Raw genomic sequence first — 19,835 nt, forward strand, 5'->3', positions numbered from 1 at the left:
GAATAGTCTAGTGCTCTAATCACTGGACCATCCTTCCTGTCTTTTCCCTTTCTCCCCACAGTCCAAAAAGCACCAGCCATCACCACCAACTCCCCACATCACAGGAGCAACCTAAAGGACTCGATTTTCTAAAAGCTCCTGAGGGCACTCATTAACTAAGAGACAGCAAAATACCAATCTGCTTGTAGGGCAAATAACGCTGCTAATGTTCCTCTAGACTCTTCAATTTGCCCGAGGACAGAGGGCTAGAATTAAATTCATTTTTCCAATCACCATTTCAGCGCTAGAAACAAGAGCTGCTCGGAAAAACTTTGGGGGAACGATTCTGTCAAAAAGGAATCGCTTTGCAAAATTGACACCATTTCACTGAAAGTTCAATTCGGAGGGGGAAAGTGGGGGGGGGAAGGTTTTGACAACGTTGAGACATCCTATTTTTACATTTCTGGAACAAAAATGTTTACATGTTTTCCTTTCAAAATGGCTTTTTGTTTCCAATTGTTTTATTTGGTGCTATATGTTCTCCTAGAACACTTCCCAAAAGTTTTAAATCGAAACAAAATGTTTTGTGTCAAAAATAAAACCGTCTGACCTATCCAAAAATAGCTTTTTTCAGAAGTTTCCTTTGCCAAGAATTTCCAAATGTTGGGGGTTGAGCTAGAGCTAAGCCAGATTTGGAAATCTCAAAATCCTCCACGAACTGGAATTTCCATTCACCATTTCTACTAGAAACAGCCAGAATGCCTTCCAACTAGATCAACTCCAGTCAACGATCATGGTACGTTTCCTGGTTACTTATGGGCAAATGGAAGTTCCCCCAAAACCAAAGGCTCCCCCACTGTAAACTGATCCACACATTGCTCCCAGTCTGGACCCAGCTAGACTTGCATATCTGAATGCAGAGAGAAAGGAAGAGTTACGGTGAGTGGGTGTTGCTTCGGTGCTCTGTCATTATGGTGATGAGCACGGTGTAAATACCTAGACGCTGGAGGTAAGCACAGCTAAGGGATGGTGCATATCATGTCTGGATGCAGAGGACAGAATGATGAAACAGCATCCCTTCCCTGCTGCTATGTCATGTGTAACCTGGCTGCTGTGTTAGGAATTTCTGCTGTTCAACTTCCTGGGTCAAAATCTCCCCCTTTTCTGAGGAGGAGATGAAGAAAAGCATGCCATATTTTGTGCCTGTTTTAGAAGGGTTATTGTTTATTAAGCAGGCTATTCACATTGACAGTGGTTTTATTAACAGCATTGGCCAACCCTGCTCCTGGAGTGCATCCTGACCTGTGTTTCCTCCCTCCCCCAAGGTACTGGCTAGCTACCCAGCCATCAGAGCAGAGTTGCCCATGTGCTGACATGCAACATGTCAAAGGAAGCATTAGTTGGCACAACATCGATAAATAAAACAGGGTGCCCCCTTCCCCGGCAATGGGCAGCCACTGCTTTCAGGTGCTTCGCTGGTTATAAGGGAAATGAAGGTAGCTGTGTGTACACGTGACGTTTGTGGATGGCAGCAAACCAGGAGAGGCTGGGAAGGGCAGAGACAGACATCAGCCTCTTGGGATGGGTCATTATGGAGTCAGTCTTTTCTCTGCCACAGTGCTGATCCTGTGGATACGATACAGAAAGCTTCAGGACTGCCGGGTTTTGTCACTGTGGTTTCCCAAGACCAAGGTGGCCTTTCGGTCGCCCATCCCTCTCTCATGAATTTCAGTTTTGTTCTGCTTTTGGCCAGTCAATGTACAACCCAGCCCTGAGGATCCAGCCTTGCTGCTGTGGGGAAATAAGCGAGATGTGGATCAGCTGCGCTGGGAAGATGCATTTTAACCACACACAAAAAAACCAAACCACCATAAATGAAGGACAGGGCTCGGTAGTGAATATTAAGAGCGATATCCAAGGTGCAGCTGCCAAATCCTGTAGGGCTCAATGGAAGAGGAGTCAGAATTCCCAGTCATTCAGGAGGTGCCATCCCGGGCTGAGCGCCTTAGGAACCTGGCAATCCGGGTGCAATATGGGCACTGCCACTTTATCTGCTTCTGGGGTATGAGGACAGCAGGCAGCCATTGCTCTCACAGATTCATGGGCTGAGCATAAGCAGGTCTCGAGTGCATTCAGCAATCCCGCCACCCTTACATGGGTCAAGGAAGGGAAAATGCTATGTCGGAACCTGCTTTTCCTTTTCTCCAGTTGCCGAAATTTACACTGCTGGGATTACCCGTCCCTTACCCCCACTTGCAGGGGGCCTGGAACAATTTGTATAGTGGGGTGCTGAGAGCCATTGAACCAAACTGGATATAATGGAAACCACTTCAAACCAGTTTCAGCACACTTATGTTTACACTGCCTCCCGTGGAAGTGCTCTGGATTTGCAGCAGCATCAGGGAAAGGGAATCAGGCCTGCAGGGTTCTTCCGGACTGCGATTCAGACCGTTGGGACGAACCTCCCAAGCCAAGCCACATTCAGCACAGAAAGAGAAGAACAAAGAGTGGGTACACCGGGCAGAGGGTTTTTCTGCCTCGCCAATTGATTTGGTGTTCAGTGTCGGTCTGCACCAGAGGGGAGCAGCAATGGTTGGGTTGGGCTTGAAACAGTCACAGCTTGAAACAGTCACCTACAGCGGGTTAGATGGTCTCATGTCTCCTTTAAATTATCACCCCATTTGCCTTGCAGGTATAGGCTGTTAGGTACCCAACTCCTGGTTATCCACCCCTAGGTTATGACTGGGGCAGGTTTCCATCTCAAGATGGAATGCAAAGTTGTAGGCCAACCAATGTCCAGGCTCAGCTTCTACCCAAAATGGAGAGGCATTTGGAAACATGAAGAAAACTGGCTTAAAATGCAGTTCCGATGGAACATGCCCACATAAAAATGGCACAAGGCAGCTCCTTGGGGTGGCTTCAGATTCGCATGGGTTGATTTTAATGACAAAAAAGTTTTAATCACTTTTCTGCTTTCATCCCTGGAATAAACCCACCCCAGCTCGGGAAGAATGACCTAGATCGTGTTCCAGCTCACATAGATTCATAGATTCATAGATACTAAGGTCAGATGGGACCATTCTGATCATCTAGTCCGACCTCCTGCACAGCGCAGGCCACAGAATAATCTCGCTAAGGTCCAGCTGCACAGTCTTTACCTCCAGGTATGCCAGGGCGAACACCTCAATTGTACCTGCTTGCGTCTGCAGTGCAACTCAGCTGAGCCAGACAGACTGGATGGGAGGCGAAGCTGGATTTACAGATCCCTGGGCAAGGTTGGGGGCTGGGCAGTTACAAATTTGATCTGACCTGATACGCACAGGGGGTATTCTGTGCTCTGCCAAGAGGTGCTGCCGAGAACCTGCCGCCTAGAGGGGTGTTCTCGAGACTTTTAAGCCACCTTTGTACCCTGATCATAGAAGATTAGGGTTGGAAGAGACCTCAGGAGGTCATCTAGTCCAACCCCCTGCTCAAAGCAGGACCAACACCAACTAAATCATCCCAGCCAGGGCTTTGTCAAGATGGGCCTTAAAAACCTCTAAGGATGGAGATTCCACCACCGCCCTAGGTAACCCATTCCAGTGCTTCACCACCCTCCTAGTGAAATAGTGTTTCCTAATATCCAATCTAGACCTCCCTCACTGCAACTTGAGACCCTTGCTCCTTGTTCGGTCATCTGCCACCACTGAGAACAGCCAAGCTCCATCCTCTTTGGAACCCCCCTTCAGGTAGTTGAAGGTTGCTATCAAATCCTCCCTCACTCTTCTCTTCTGCAGACTAAAAAAGCCCAGTTCCCTCAGCCTCTCCTCGTAAGTCATCTGCCCCAGACCCCTGATCATTTCCGTTGTGGACTCTAATTTGTCCACATCTCTTCTGCAGTGGGGGGCCCAAAACTGGGCACAATACTCCTGATGTGGACTCACCAGTGCTGAATAGAGGGAAATAATCACTTCCCTCCATCTGCTGGTAATGCTTCTACTCATGCAGCCCAATATGCCAGGCTGCATTCGTATCTTGGGCTGGTCTAGCGCCCCTATAACACAGGCAGCCCTGGGGGCCTGTTTAAGTTACAGCAGCCTCCCCAGGCTGTGCCATGGTCTGCAGCACCGCCTAGACTCCACCCCCAAACTCCACTCTGAGCCCCCCTCCCAGCATGCCCCCTGCGCCAGGGCTTGCAGCAAAGTCCTCGGAGGGCAGCCCTACGGTTGTTCTCTGCAGTGCCTGCCTCTGGGGAAATCCCCACCTGACTGCAACTGGGGCTTTTAGGGGCCCTTTAGGCCACCCCAGCCCTCTCACCTGGTTTCAAGGGGCAGGAGTGGGGCGGTGAGGATAGGAGCGGAGCAGGGCAGGGAAGCAGGCGTAGAAAAGGAAAATGTAAAGGCTCTAGAAACAACCCGGATGTGTTGTTGAAACACGGGGCTCCCTCTCTACAACCACTCCAGTGTCCTGGCCCAATGCTCCAGCGAGGTCATGCTCAGCCTGTGACATCCCAGCGCCAGGCATGGCAAAGACTGCAATGCCCCAAGGGCTAACACGCCCTGCTCCAACAGGCTCTGTCTGCAGGACCTCCATGCTCCCCGGGCCGAGCTCCATCTGCCTTCTGGCATGTCAACTACTGGCATGTCAACAAACACCCGCTCCAGCCAGGTAGGTAGCGTATTGGCCCCATTTTGCAGAAGGGTAAATTAAGGCATGGCAAAGTTAAGGGGCTAATGTCCCAGTCGGAGGCAGAGCCAGGAAAAGACCCATGCTGTAATCACTCCACCATCCTCCCCTCCTTAAACCCAGGGTGATGGCTGACTGCAGGATCGAACCAACAGAGAAGTGCTCTCTATCCTGCGCTAGCGTCTGCACTAATAAAAGTGGGGTGAGCCCGAAGTGCCTTTATGGGAGGTGCAGCCTTGCTCCTCCCGTAACCTCCCTAGTGTGATCACCCCTCTTTGAGACCTCGCGATTCAGGAGAAGTCCAATTCCCGCTGTGCAGCGCCACGGTCTGACATCGCGCAGGTCCCACGCCAACCCTGAGGGAAACGTCACATTGCAAAGGGGGGGACGCTGTGGAGAGCTCCGCAGGCTGTTCCCACTGGAGCTCGCGGGGAATTTTGAGGAAGCCCAATGCAACCAGTTTGGTCTCCCCCTCCGTACGCTGAGTGCTCATCTGGGCGAGGATCGGCCAGGCGGGCGCGGAGGATTCCACGCAGCCTCTCGCGAGCTGGGTTCCAGAGGCTACAAGAAGGTCACGTCGTCCTGCGACTGCACCCAGCGCCAGTGGGCGTCGTACTCCAGGTGGAGTTTGCCCTTGAGCTTGCAGGGCTCATAGTCGGCTTGGCCGTTCCTCCAGGCCGTCCGGGCCGGGCTGCTCTTGCTCAGCCTCTCCCCCTTGGCCTCTTTACTGGGTTCCAAAGCAAGAGCCTGTCTGCTCAAGAAGCCGTTGGCCACCTGGGGCGGCTGAGGGCCAGCGGGCTGCTTTGTTGCTCTGGCTGAGTCCCTGGTGCTCTGCTCCTGGGCAGGCCGGGCCAAGGAATGGTCCATCCGGAGCCACTCTGGGTCCGCTTTGCATTTGTCCTGCGGGCTGCCTGGCTTACTGGGCAGGCCCCAGTCTGGGTCGCTCCTGGACCAGTCCTGCTCCAGCCTGGCCGGTGGGATGCTTGGTCTGCCCGGCATGGAGGACAGGACAGGCTCCATGGCGCCATGGCAGTACTCGTCCATCTCATCAGCCAGCGTGTCCAGGTAGCTGCCAACGGAGATGCTGTCCAGCTTCTCACTGGGGTCCTGCAGGCTGGTCCAGCTGCCCCGGCGCGAGGTCTCCTGGCTCTCCACCAAGCTGTACTGGCTGCTGGCCAAGCTGCTGCAGTGGCTGGTCAGGGTCCCCTTCTCCTCCAGGAGCCACTTCACGGCCTCGATGCCCTCGTTCACCACCACCAGCTGCTGCAGGATCTTGACGTCGATGGCTCGCAGGTAGGCCTGGGTGGGGAGACAAAGGGAACACGGGTCAGCCTATACCCTGGAGTCTCCCCAAGGGCGCTCGCCGGGAGATTCACCCCCACACTCTGGAATTAGAGCAAAGTATTACAGGCCTCAGGATGCGAGGCTGGGATGTGCCCCTGGCAGAGAACAGAACAGACAGAGGGGCCACCAAAGCCCTTCCAGTGGCAGGGCATGGATTGACAACGTGCCAGCCTTGTGGGGGCCCACAGACCCCTCTTCTGGCCTTCTCTGCTACCGTCCACTGGGCCCACTCCTCCTCTCACCTTGCCACGAGCCGGGTGCCGCGTGACTGGGGCTACACAGCTGTCCAGGCAGGGTGAGCACGAGGAGGGGCGGGCCTCGCATCGATCCCGTGTGGAGGGTATCCTCCATGCTGTGCAAGGCACAAGGAAAGACAGTCCCTGCCCCTGATAGCTTATGGTCAGAGATGGCCAACCAAAAGCCACTTAGTCCTACAGTGCCTCAGTTTTCCATCTCTACAAAAGGGATAACAGCATAGCCCTACCTCACAGGGCTGCTGGGAGGGGGACAAATACATCATGGGCTGGGAGGCACTCAAATATGACAGGGATGGGAGCCATAGATACACAGAGCCGCTAAATCTATCTCCGCCCGCTCCTCTCGAATCCACAGGCAATTTGGCCGCTCCAGCCCCCAGCAGAGCTGGCAGGACGGTGTGGAGACGGGCCCAGCCTGTTGGAACTGGCAACCCCCAGGAGCCTTGCCAAACCCCACAGGTTTCTACAAATCACCACTTCCTCTGGCCTCCCTGGTAGTGGTGCCTGCGGGAGCCCCACCTGGACAAGTGCAGTCTGCTTTGACACCGGAGGGGTCTCCCTGAAAGAGGGGGACGGGAAGGGGAGTGCTGTAGCGGTTCTTTTCATACCCCCAGAGCAGAATGTAGAGCAGCTCAAAGGCTATTCTAACCTACCCTGGAGGATCTGAGAACATTGGAACTCAAGGGGATCATAAAGCCACCCTCCTGCCTCCATTCCTATGCTTATGCTGGGGATGGGGTAACAGACAACTGGGCCCTTGGAGATACTTTTGGATGTGGGCTCAGAGATCAACCAAGGAAGGGCTGTTAGCACTGGTCTGGGCCTAGTGAGCTCAAGCCCTGTCTCCCACAATCCCAAAAGGCAGCCTCACCCTGCCTCCTCCTGCTCCTCAAATCGCTACCCTGGGGCCAAATTCGGCTTTCTGACACTGGCGTAACTGCATTAGGAGGAGTCATTCCAGAGTTACCCTGGCTGGACTCAAGAGCATAATTCCCCTCGGACGCGCTAGGCTCCTGCCTCCCCCGAACCACTCACGCCACCCCACATCTCAATTGGGAGCGGGGCGTGGAGTGACGGGCCGGGGGAAGATGTAGCTTGGCACGTGGGAGGGGAGTGTGGGCTCTCTCCACGTGGTCACACACCAGAAAATAAATGCACGGTCGGTCAGCTGCCCTTTGGGTTCCGAGAGAAGAGCCGGGCGGCGAGGAGGCCTTGCAGGAGCGGACAGATAAACAGCTGTGTGCAAGGGGGCTGGGGGGATTGCTTGCCTCCCGCCCCCACCCAGATCTGGATCAGCCCCAGCAGCCAGCTGGCCGGCTCTGCCGTCGGACTGGCTTTCGGGGGGGATGCGCAGACTGGAGGGGGCGCTCGGAGGCCAGCGCGGGAGCTAGATGGAGAGAGTTGGATGGGCGGCAGACAACTGCACATGGGACCCGCTGCAGTTTTGGGGCCCGTGGCTTGATTCTCCTGCTGCTCCGCGCGCGGAACACGTCCAGCCCATTGAACTGGGAACGCTGGCCCAGCCCAACCCCCTCTTTGGCAGGGGGGAGGCATCTCCCACAGCGGCCCCTTCTCTGTTGGGGAGCAGCCCGGGTGAAAGCAGCACCCCCTTCCATGGGGCCAGCTACCCCAGGCACAGCATGTGCTGTGTGGACAGGAGGGGGCGAGAGGCGACCCCTGGGTTAATCCTCCAGTGAAGACAAGCTCCCATGCTTGAGCGAACGGAGACCCCAGTCCTCTAGCAGAGGAGGGTGCTGGGATCATACGCACACCCCAGGCACCATCCCTCCGTGCCCAGACCCTGGCACGACGGCACCGTCCTGCCTTGCAGAGATGTCAAACAGCAGCCATCCTAAGAGTCCCCTGGCATTTCCCACTCGGGCATGGGGGTGTTAACCCTCCACGGGTTGAGGCCTTTATCTGCCTATAGCTCCCCCGCATCAGCTTATTAGCTCTCTTTACCTCCTGTCCTCACCCTCGGGATGCTTTGGTCACTTCCCTGGTCTTGGCTGGTGCAACTAGGCTGTAATGTAACACCAGGAATAGCTTCCTCCAAGCCGCGGGTGGGGGGCACAGGCATGCGTGTCCGTCCCTAAGCAGGGGACAGCCCTGCTGTGTATGTGTGGGGCGGGGTCTGTCTGTCTCTACACCCCTCCCACCCCCCACTGGAGGAGACAGCCCTGCTGCGTGTGTGTTGTGCGGGGGGAAGGGTCTGTGTGTCTGTCTCTACCCCCCTCCCACCCCCCACTGGAGGAGACAGCCCTGCTGTGTGTGTGTGTGGTGGGGGGGGTCCATGTGTCTCTACCCTGCTCCCACCCCCCGCTGGAGGAGACAGCCCTGCTGTGTGTGTGTGGTGGGGGGGGTCCATGTGTCTCTACCCTGCTCCCACCCCCCGCTGGAGGAGACAGCCCTGCTGTGTGTGTGGTGTGGGGTCTCTGCCTGTCCGTCCCTACGGCTCCCTGCTGGAGGGGACAACCCAGCTGTGGGGGGGGATGTCTATCTCTACACCCCTCCCACCCCCGCTAGAGGGGATAGCCCTGCTGTGTGGGGGGGGGCGAGGGTGTCTGTCTGTCCATCCCTGCTGCCCCCTGCTGGAGGGGACAGCCCTGCTCTGGGGGGGGGGATGACATTTTAACTAGGTCCTTAAACTTCCAACAGCATACGGGAGGGAGACTGGGGGGGGGGAGCAGGGTACGACCCAGAGGATGTGACATGGGTGGGGTGGGGGCTGGGGGAGGGCGCGCCCTGCTATTTGAAAGGCCGTGCTTCGAATCGCTGAGTCGGGCCAATTGAGGGCTGGGGCCAGGCCTGCTGCAGCATCAACCATTGCTACAACATCTGGCTCGCTAACAGAAATCCCGTCCTGCCAAGACATTCCTGGCCGTTCACCCCGCTCTCTGCCAAACGGGGCTCTGCTTCCCCGGCGTGGGCCGGAAACCCACAGCCGGGCAGGGGGAGGGAGGGGGGGGTAAAGCAAAGCCTAGAAGAGGGCTGGGGCAGGGGAGGGCTGGCTTAGGAGGATAAATCGTGCTGGGTGTGGCCGAGCACTGACCCAAGCTGGACACGTCCCGGAGGGGCACGAGTGCTAAGGCAGGAGAGGAATTGTAGCTAAGGATGAATCCTCCCACTGTGACCTAGCACCCCTAACGCAGTGGTTCTCAACCTATTTATCATTGTGGGCCACTTACGCAGCCCCCACTGTGTTACCTGGGCTGCAGGTTAAGAACCACAGCGCCCCCCGCAAAGCCCCCCTCAGTCCCTTATGCCCAGCACCCCCCACCCAGAGACCCCTCCATGGGGTGGGGCCAGGAGCAGAGCCCTGGGCGGGGGGCCTGGCAGCCGGAGTCCACACCCCAGAGCCAGGCAGCCAGACCTAGCAGCGCGGGGCTGGACACCACACCCCGTGATGTAGGGCCAGGCACCCACACTCCGCATCCTGCCGTGCAGGGCCTGGCAGGCTAAAACCTGGGGGTGCTGCAGAACCCCCCCCCAACCCCTATGTTTCACCCCCCCACCCCCTCACTGCCCAGAGCACCCCCCCCAACCTGCCCAGAGACCCACTCCCTTGCCCCCCTCACTCGCCCCCTGCTGGCAGGAGCACTCCAGCAGGCTGTCAGACGCCATCTCCCACTCAGCCAGCCCCTTTCAGATCCCAGTGGAAAATTTTGAATTTTCTTGAGCACACAGCTGAGCGGCCGCTGTGTGCTAATTAGGCCGTGAACCGCTGCCCTAAAGGGACGGGTGGAAACCCCAGCACACAGGCTAAAACCTCCTTTTTTCAGCGGCTTATCAAAAGCTAGTCACAGGTGAGGCGAGCGGTGTGCTGGACTGCAGCTAGCAGTGGTTTCCCTGTCGCCGGGTCCTTCCCGTATCCATCCGGTGGCTCTCGGCTTCTCCTCAGATTGCAAGGTCCTTGGGGCAGGGACCGGCTCCTTGGCAGCTGCTTGGACAGCTCAGGCACGCTAATGATCATCGGAGCGATTGGAACCAGGCCACACAGGGATTCGGTGAACAGGCTGCAAGGGAGAATCCCGCCCTGGGACGGGGTGGATGAGCTAATGCAGGGCTTCCCAAATGCAGCAGTGCACTGGCACAGGATGCTCTGTCCCCCTTCCAAGAGAGTGGGGCCTGGGGTCAGCCAGCCCTATTCCACGATATGGCCCATTTAAGGACACCGGTGCTCAATGGGGTCAGGTGTTAATCTGGGAGCTACCTCCGGAACAGGAGAAAACCCAGCAGGTAGGGTCCTCCCAGGAGGACAGAAAGCGCACCTTGAGGTGGAGGATGATGAGTGCAGGGGAGCACCAGGCTGGGGAAGCCTGCCTGCATCACTACACAGTGGCACAAAGGGAAGCTGGGGAATCCCTTGGCCCGGAGGAAGGAGTTGTGAGCCCGGGGCAGGAGACCTGTGGGAAAGCCGCTCCCCGGGGCTGCGGTGGGACTGCCAGGGCTCCCTGCTTCCGGGAGAACTGGGAACCTACAGCCTTGGAATGAGGGTGAAATTGGAGCTGAAGCTGCCTGGGGACCGGGGAAAACACCCCCCCTTCTAGCCTAAACTCCCCACCTAAGCCCTCCCCACTCCGTTACACAGACACACACACACCCCCACCCAACCCCCAGAGCCCTCTGCTCTCCAGCCAGACCCGGCCCTCATTAGATCGCGGGAAGGGGAAATGGTTTTCCCCAATCTCAAAGCTTTTGGGGCTTCAAAAAGTTTCCCATTCTCCATCGGCACAAACTGGAGCCCTTGTAAAGGTTTTCCTGAAAACCCAGCAAGAGACCCCGCACCCACCCCCGAATAGCCAGTGCCCAGGGAAATCACTGGGCTGTGCGAGTCCTGGATCAGGCTATTGGCGATTCCAGGGTAGGCCTTTCTCAATCTCGCCTGTCAAAGCCGTTTCACTTGGTATGTATAAATATTCGCCATGCTGGGTCTTGAACCTGGCTCGCCCACATCCCAGCTGACTGCACTGGCTAGCAGGCTACAGTGGGGGTTTGACCAGAAACGCCACCCTGGCCCCAAGGAATCTTTCTCAAGGAAAGGTTCCGCGAAACTGGCACATTCCTGCAAAAAGGTTTGGTTTTGACAAATCCAAAAAAAAAGTGGGGTCAAAAAATTCCCAACTAGCCCTAAGCCACATGTCCTCCAACCCTCCCACCTGTCCCAGCCCACCTCGCTTCTCTTCTCATTTCTCCCCAGATACATCTCCACCAGCCCAATTCAAAATATACTGATCTTGGGGTCCCTAAATAAGGTAACCCGATGGAGGCCTAAAAGAAATGGACACTAAAAGGAGATGTTTGCATGTCATCCTTCAACCATCCATTATTTCAGCAAGTGGGACTTGAGCCAATCAAGTTTGGGAACTGCTGACTTAATGCATCTTTTTTCATCTCTGGGCATGTCTACCCTGCAAGAAAATCCCCTGGCACCGAGTCTCAGAGCCCGGTCCAACTGACTCGGGCTCACGGGGCTGCAGGACTAAAAATAGCAGTGTAGACGTCCCAGCTTGGGCTGGAACCTGGGCTCCAAGACCCTCCCCCTCGCCGGGTTTCGGAGACCAGGCCGAGATGTCTGCAGTGCTCTTTAGAGCCTGGTAGCTCCAGTCCTGCAACTGACCTGGGCTCCGAGACTTGGCACTATAGTGGATTTTCTATGCAGTATAGAGGTACCCGCTGACTCCATATTTACCATCCTCCTTCCCTGCTCATTTCTCACTGTCTCCCCACAAGAGTGGCCTAAAACAGCACTCTCATGCCCACACTTGGGACCATAACCCCTGCACACAAGCCAACTGTGGTCGCATCCTGGCAACAGAGCGACCCCCCTAGTCTCCTGGACTGAGCTTAGCCACATGGCTGCTACCTTACTCATGTCCACCTCAGCTCCGGTAGGAGGAGAATGGGGGGCTAGGGGAATCCGGTAGGAAACGTTCTGCTAGAGTTTCCTTTGAGCACTCAATACGACTGGCCTGGGGCTGCACGTTCCACACTGTTGTGGAGGAGGGGGCAGCATGACTGATCAGTGAGCTTGTGCTTGATCCCAAGGGCCTGTCTTGACAGACTTCAGCAAGGGGAAGTAACAGATGGAAGAATCAGGGGTAAGGAAATATTGTCCAGGAAGTGTTCACAGGCCTCCGGAAAATACAGAACAAATGGCCTCTCCACAGGTCTCCAGCACATTGCATCCGACTCCTATTGTTTCCTTTAAAAGACCCACAGCAGGTGTTCTTTAAAGAGCCACTGCTGTCATACAGCAGTATTTCCAAGATGTGGGGTGCATGGAGGGCTAGCAGAGGCGGGGAGGGGCACAGATGGACCTCTTTATTGTTCCCCAGAGTCTCTAGCTGCTATGGTGGTGAATACCACTCTTCCAATGTGAGCCAAGTGTAACCGCTGCAGTGATGTTCGCGGATAGCCCAGACACACTGGCTCCCAGAGGTGTGAAATGCTAGTCATTTACATGTCAACATTGCTAACTATTTCACTGCTCATCAGGGCATGGGAGGAAGGGTCAGATGCTGAAGATCAACACCAATCTTCCCCGAAGTGGAGGAGTGTGGTGGCAGGGTTTGGGACTAAATGAAACCCCGTCTTAGAACGTGCCGTTCCAGTTTGGACCAAGCACCAGATTCAATACAGTTTGGATTAAGAGACAGCTGGGATTTTAACTTGAAAAAATGCCAGGCGCTAGTTGATCTGCCAAGATGCCCAGCATTCAGCATTGCCGAGCACAGCAGGCTAGATCCCTTTGCCATGGGTTCCAAACACGAGCATGCTGATTCTTCGCCCTGGCCCCTGAATCTTCACCCTATCCCAGCTCCCTTCTCAGCCCAGCTTTGGTCTCTAACAACCAGGTGAAGTAAAACATCCCCCACGGGATTATTTCTAAGTAGGGCAGAATGCTTTTGAACATCAGCTGTCAGGTATCGGTGGCTCCTTTAAACACCCTCCCCTCTGGGAATTCATCAATCTAATGACGTTTTGGTCTGTGATTTTGCTGTGACATGATCCATGCAGCGAAGAAATCAAACTGAACAGATTAAAGAGTTTGGGAAAACCGAGTATGCATAGAGTGGATCTCAGCAGATTCAGAAGGGAGTTGACCCTTATATGGATCTGAACAGCCACAGTTATATCAGGCAGAATAAAAAATTACAAGGCAGAGCTATAAACCAATTCCCTGCTTTACTCCAGATTCATTTCCTCTCCCTGTGTCTCAGTATCCTACCTGTATAATAGGTATAACAATTGCCCTACCTTACAGGGGGGCAGTGAAGCTAGGTGAAAAGCTAGATCCTGCAGCAATGGTGAGCTCGATAAGTACCAAAGGTAGCCAGAATCCCACTGTGTTTATGCATGAGAAACAGGCAATGAAACTAATTGGAAATGAAATGTGAAACTGACCAGTTGGTAAACAGCAGCAATGGTGAAAAATAGGTTTTTAATAGATCTCCATTCTCATGATCCAAGGCGCTGTCAGCAACACAGATGAGGAAATTAGTTTGTAAACATAGCTGGGCTTTTGTTGATGGTGCCTCTTTAAGAGGAACCAGTGGTTTGAAGCAAGTTGAGCTAGCTTTCCCTGCGGTTGGAGGTACTTTGTCACTATCACCAGCCATGCACCCTGTCAGTGGCAGGGAAAGGAGGCTAAATGGGCATGCATTTTGAGCAGAAGGCTAAAAGCGGTTCAGAGCAGATGCAACCAGCACCATGAACCCAGTCAAATATAACAAAGGCGTGAAAGGTGAAAATATGCTGGTGTTCCCCTAGTGCTTAAGATCCCTAGTCTTGCACTCAAGATCCTATTGTGGTAGGCACTGTGCAGACCCAGAAGCGCCCCTGCCCTCAGTCACCAGGGCGGTGGGATAGGTCAGTCCATGCAGCATATTCAGTGCTTGGTCTCTCTACCCACAAGGATGTTTAAATGATACCTTAATTCCCGTTAGCTGCTGCCAAGGCAAGGAGGGCTCTCCACTGCTAAGCATGTTGGCCCAACTGCCTCCCCCCCAACCCTCCTACCCCATTTCAAACTCCCCGCTTTGGTTGCAACTTTAACAAGAAGTGGAGAGCGGGGGCTGATGTACAGGGAGTTTAGCGTCTGGGTGAGCCAGGGTGGCGGTTTCTTCCCAGCATAATGGCAAGGCAAGATTTATTGACTCAGAGTCCCGGCTCTCTCAAAGCCGCAGCAGGCTGCCTGTCCACCCAACGTGGCATGTGAAAGAGAATCAGTCAAGATACAACAAAACAGGCCCTAAGCATTCCTTGGTACAGCAGGGAGGAATTTGGCCTGCTACATAAAAATCCTCCCACGTTACTAATACCTTAGATTTTTAAAGCTGAAAGGATATTGTACATTTTCCCCTGAGGGTTTCTTTTTAGTTTTCATGTGCTAGCACAGGTACGAGGAGTTTGGGTTGGAGGCCATTTGGGGGAATGTTTAATCCTGATCATTAGCGCTTGGGCCCTTTTGGATCCAAATCCCAAGTTTCCCCAGAGATCAATGAAGGGGAGAGGTTTCAAATTCAGGTTTCTGGTTCCAGATCGCATCTGCTAATATACTAAACATACATAGCTGTTATCACAATGCATGTCAGAAACCTGGGGCCATAAAACTCCACTCACATGCAGCTGCTTCTGGGGTGGAGAGCAGCAGCCAGACATCTTACAACAAGAGTATTTTCTCTCAGGCAGCACATTTAAAACCCAGGGTTAGTACTTTGGAAGGGAGACTTCTATGGATGTTGCAGGGAGTGGTGGTGACTATTTTCCCTTCTATGCGAGTGATGGGCTGATGCTCTTGCACGGCGGTTGGGGTCAGTGCATTGTTGGAAGTAGCGTCTTTCCAATGAGAGACAAACCTGAGGGCCTAACCCCTTGTAATCATTAAAGAACTTCCACTAGAGTAAAGGGGTTGGAAATTGGCCAGTTCACTGCACCCAAAGTGGATCATTCACTCTCCCCCCTCTAAGCTCCTGCTGCCGTTTCAACCGACTACAGTAACTACGCTGTCTCCTAAGTCATCCTGCAGCCGTGCTGGGAGTCACTCGCCAGCTGCTGTGGCCAGCTGTTTCCTTACTGCCTTTTGCAGTGTTAGGGTTCTGTGCGCAGAACACAGCTGACAATGCAGGAGGTAGAACAGAGGCCAGCTGCCCCTTCCCAGAGGTAAGTAGGGTGAGAACATCTATCATCGACAGCAAAAAGAAGTGTCTCAAAAAAGCAACCGATATGCAGAAGGAGAAAGGTTATTTCCGCTAGCCTCCTTCTCTGTCCATAACGACATTTTAAAGATGAGTCAGTCTTGACTGTTCTTTTGGGAAGAAAAACCTGCATACCAAGGTTTGGCTGGATAATAATATTTTGCTCTTCTGTGCCCTCTTGTCTTTGAGGATCTCAAAGCACTTTACACTCATGAGCCAAAAGGAGCTCCACCCAAGCCCGCTATGAGGTAGGGGAATGTGACTACAACCACATTATAGCAGGGGAAATTGAGTCACAGGCAAGATGAGAGACTTGTGCCTGAACAATTAGCAAGCAGCAAAGCCGGCAACAGAGCCCACAAATCCTCTGCTTTAACACGAGCCACGGGTCGGAGTTGCAGGTGGGAAAACTGAGGCACAGAAAGAGATGAAGAGACTTGTCCAAGAAATTCAGTGAAAGAGCCAGGAAAGTAATCCAGGTCTCCTGAATCCCAACCCTGTGGTTTAGCCACAAGACTTTGCTCCTTTCCGGAGGATAAGTTTTTAAATGACAAGGAGAGCAGTAATATCTATTTAGAGGCCCCTTTAAATTTTTTTGCTCTTGCAGCCACTCTCCCCCAAATCAATTAAAGTGTTCAGTTACCAATGTACCAATCAAATCAAAATGCCCCACAAGCCTTACGCAAAAACAGGAGCTGGTGCTAGTGGACAGGCAGGTTCCTGGGCCCTGGGGAGGGATAGCTCATTGGTTTGATCATTGGCCTGCTAAACCCAGGGTTGTGAGTTCAATCTTTGAGGGGGCTATTTAGGGATTGGGGCAAACATTGGGGATTGGCCCTGCTTTAAGCAGGGGCTTGGACTAGATGATCTCCCTGATATTCTATGATTCTATAAGCTGCTGCTGTGTACTGATCCCCTTAGGAAAGGCAGCTCCTACCTGTGCTCACATCATCCATGGCTCAGCTAGTCAGAGTAATAGGTTTCAGAGTAGCAGCTGTGTTAGCGTTTTTTCCACCGAATGCATCCGATGAAGTGAACTGTAGCTCACGAAAGCTTATGCTCAAATAAATTTGTTAGTCTCTAAGGTGCCACAAGTCCTCCTTTTCTTTCTAGTCAGAGTAGTTGGTGTTTCCATCCAGACACCAGAAGGCGCTAGTCTAGCTTGAGAGGGGGAGCCTGATCCCGAGAGGCGCCCAGCGCCCATAAGGCCAGCGGAAAGTGAACAGCTCAGGCTGGGTAACAACACCTGACCTCATTCTGCCTCTCTGGGCCTGCAACTAAGCCAAGAGCAGAGAATTACACCAGGGAGCTGGGAACTCCAGCCTGGGTCTGGCATCTCCTCTAACGTCCCCAGGCTCCGAGCTCAGAACCAGATTATCTCCCACCCTAACCAACCTTCCCACTGACCCTCTAGAGTCTAGAGGGGAGAAGGGCCTAGGCACCCTGGTGATGGGCATGGTAGAAGATCAGTGACACACACACACACACACACACCCCTCAGGGGGCAGACAGTGGGATTATGGTCCCCATATTTCCCATGGGGCAGAGAAGAGGGGAGGATATTGCCCCAGAGGGCTGAGAAGCAGAAGGGGAGTGAGGGGGTTGTGGCCCCAGGGGGAAGAGAAGAGGAGATGGGGGGAAATGTTAGTGGCCCCTGGGGGCAGAATAAGGGGGAGGCTGTGGCCCCAGGGGCAGAGCAGGGGGAAACAGGGTTTGTGGCCCCAGGGAGGAGGTGGGGGGGCTGTGGCCCCAAAGGGGAAGGGTAGAGAAGGGAAAAGGGGACAGTGTAGCCCTAAGGGGCAGGGGAGGAGGGAGATGGGAAGGGACATTTAGACCCCAGGATATGGGGGGCTGTAGCCCCAGGAGGCAGGTGGTGGGGAATGGGGGGGAAGATTGGGTCCCCAGGGGATGGGGGACTGGTAGGGGGATGGGAGGGGAGGTTAGCACCCCAGGGAGTGGGGAGAAGAGATGGGGGCAGTTGGGGGCTGGGGCCCCCTAGAGGTGGAGGGAAGATACGAGGGGCAGATAGGGCGAAATGGGGAGGGAGATTGGGGTCCGAGGGGATGGGGGGGGAGTTGGGGGCAGGCCAGGCAGGACCCAGAGAGGGCCGGTCACACTCACCAGTTCCAGCTTCAGCGCCTTGATCTTCCCCGCCAGCCCCCGGCGCTGCCCCCGGGCCGGGCTCTCCCCGAGCAGCGCGGCGGCCGGGTCCTCCCGCAGCCAGCGCACCAGCCCCTCGGGGGCCCGCCGCCCCACCTTGCTCTCCAGCTCCTTCAGGTCGGGGGGCAGCGGCTCCCCGCAGCCCGGCCCCTCCATCCCGCACGCGGGGAGCCCCCGTCCCCGGGCTCAGCAGGGGGGCAGCCCCCGCAACGCCGCCAGCTGCCCCCGGGCGCCCCGCATCGCACCCGGGGGGCGAGCCCGGGACCCCGGCGGGGCTCCCCCCAGCTCCTGCCCCCCGACGGCTGGGGAGGCTTTAATGCAGCATCAGCCCCACGCAGGATCCCCACTGGGGGGTGCAAAGGCAGGAGGGGGGCCCTGCAGCCGGGCCCCCCGCTCCAGGCAGCTCCCGGGGCGCCCGCGACCCCCCGCCCCGGCGGATCCAGCCCCGGCCTCGCCTCTTCCACCTGCCCGACTGCGACCCGCCCGGCCGCTGCGGAGACGCCGCTCGCCAGCCGCCCGCGGCCGTAAGGCCCCGTGTGCAGGCGCAGCTGCCTTATTTCTCCGAGTGGAGAGCAAGCGAAAAGACGGGGGCGGTGCGGAGCCCGAGGCGGACCAATCCTTGGCGCCGCAGGCAACGGGGGGATGGGGGAGACGCTAAAGGATGGGGGCACCTCAGAGCCGGCACCTCTTTTTTGGCTTCCATCCCCGGGACTGGGAAGGCTTCGCAGGTATGTTAGCCCCAGCGGGGGAGGGAAACGTTAGCCGGCCCCTTGGGGGTATTTGCGGGCCTAGGGGCTGGAACTAGGGGGGCTGCCGCACCCCCTGGCTTGAAGTGGTTTCCATCATCTACAGAGTTTACAATTGGGTTCAGTGGCTCTCGGCACCCCCACTATGCCAGTTGTCCCAGTACCCCTGTTTGCCAGCCAGAGGAAGGCTGGGCCAATGGGCAGGGCATTAGCCTAGCGCTTGGCAGCCCTGGGTTCAAGTCCCTGTTCTATCACCAGCTTCCTGGGTGACCTAAGCAAGCTCTCTAGGCCCAGGTCCTCGCAGGTATTGGGCTGGCAGCTGTCTGTCTCAAAAGGCAATGGTGTGAGTGCCACTGCACCACTGTTACTATGTCGTGCTGCAGTGTCTCCAGTTTGAAGAAGGCGACGGATGGTCATTCCTGAACTTTCAGCACATACACCTAGGTGGGGGAAAAGAGAGACAGAGGCTTGCCTTAGGACATAAAGCCCCCCCTTGGCAGTACCAAGGGTTCCATTTGGAAGCCAGCACAACTGCAGGAGAGGGCAAAGCTTTCTCTGCAGCAGATTTGGATCTGGGTTTTCTCCCCAGCCTTTGTTCAACCAAGAACTGGCTGGAGTTATGTCTTTGTGGATGTTGTTGTTCATTCCAGTGGGGAGCTGGCATGCCCCACACATGGTGAGCGGTGGGGTTCCTGGTTTAGTCACCCTGTGCCTGACGCATGGCAGATTGTGCTGGGTTATGTTTACCAGTAGCAGTCCTTACATGCCTGGCCTGACTTAAGGTCCAAGGTATGTAGGCTCCTAACTTCCATTGATTTGAAGAGCTGGGCCTTAGTCTCTCCTGGTTCTCCCGGTTCGCACTGCACAGTGGGGATAATTGCACTTCCCTAAGGCACAGGGGTGTTGTAAGGATAAATCCATGGTGATTTAAGTGCCTTGCCCAAGGTTGCCCTGGAAACCAGTGTCGGAACTGGGGTAGAGTGTAGAAATCCCTGTCTTAGTGTTGGAACTCCAGGTTTGGAAAGTCTCACCATAGGCGATCAGATGGTGTCCAGATCCCACATTTTGGATGAGGCTTTTCCCAGACAATGTTGTTGCCGCTCACAGGATTCCAGGAGGAGACAGAAAATAAAACTCCAAACAGAATAGAAAAGGCAAAAAATGGCCTGACGTGCATTGAACCCCCTGGGACATGCTTTGGTGCTAGGCAGTTGTGATAGATCCCTTGAAAAAACAATATGGGGAAGAGATTTCTGAGAGGAGACACTCCCTCTATCTAGCAGAAAAAGGCATTAGACAATCCAATGGCTGGAAACTGAAGCTAGACAAATAATTGGCAATAATTATTAACAGGGAGGGTAATTGACCACTGAAACAACTCACCTAGGGGTGTACTGGATGCTTCATCCCTTCAGATCTTTACATCAAGACCACGTGTCTTGCTAAAATACATGCTCTAGCTCAATCAAAAGTTTTGGTCTTGA

General features: G+C 54.9%; 1 protein-coding gene across 1 annotated transcript; it reads right to left on the reverse strand.

The window, feature by feature from the left end:
* Positions 1-1,183: 1,183 nt before the first annotated feature.
* Positions 1,184-18,118, reverse strand: LURAP1 (leucine rich adaptor protein 1). The gene is made up of 2 exons (XM_038411985.2): positions 17,567-18,118; positions 1,184-5,943 (listed from the first exon to the last, which is right to left on the reverse strand). Exons 1-2 carry the CDS (start codon positions 17,759-17,761, stop codon positions 5,206-5,208), a joined length of 933 nt encoding a protein of 310 aa, XP_038267913.1. The 5' UTR covers positions 17,762-18,118; the 3' UTR covers positions 1,184-5,205.
* Between the last annotated feature and the right edge of the window lie 1,717 nt (positions 18,119-19,835).

This window comes from Dermochelys coriacea, chromosome 8 (assembly GCF_009764565.3).
Source record: "Dermochelys coriacea isolate rDerCor1 chromosome 8, rDerCor1.pri.v4, whole genome shotgun sequence".
Lineage (NCBI taxonomy): Eukaryota > Metazoa > Chordata > Testudines > Dermochelyidae > Dermochelys > Dermochelys coriacea.

Coding starts and splice junctions, on each gene's coding strand:
- LURAP1 (XM_038411985.2), bottom strand. CDS start 17,761: ATGGAGGGGCCGGGCTGCGGGGAGCCGCTGCCCCCCGACCTGAAGGAG. Junction 5,944..17,566: donor AGGCGCTGAAGCTGGAACTG/GTGAGTGTGACC, acceptor CTCCCCACCCAG/GCCTACCTGCGAGCCATCGA.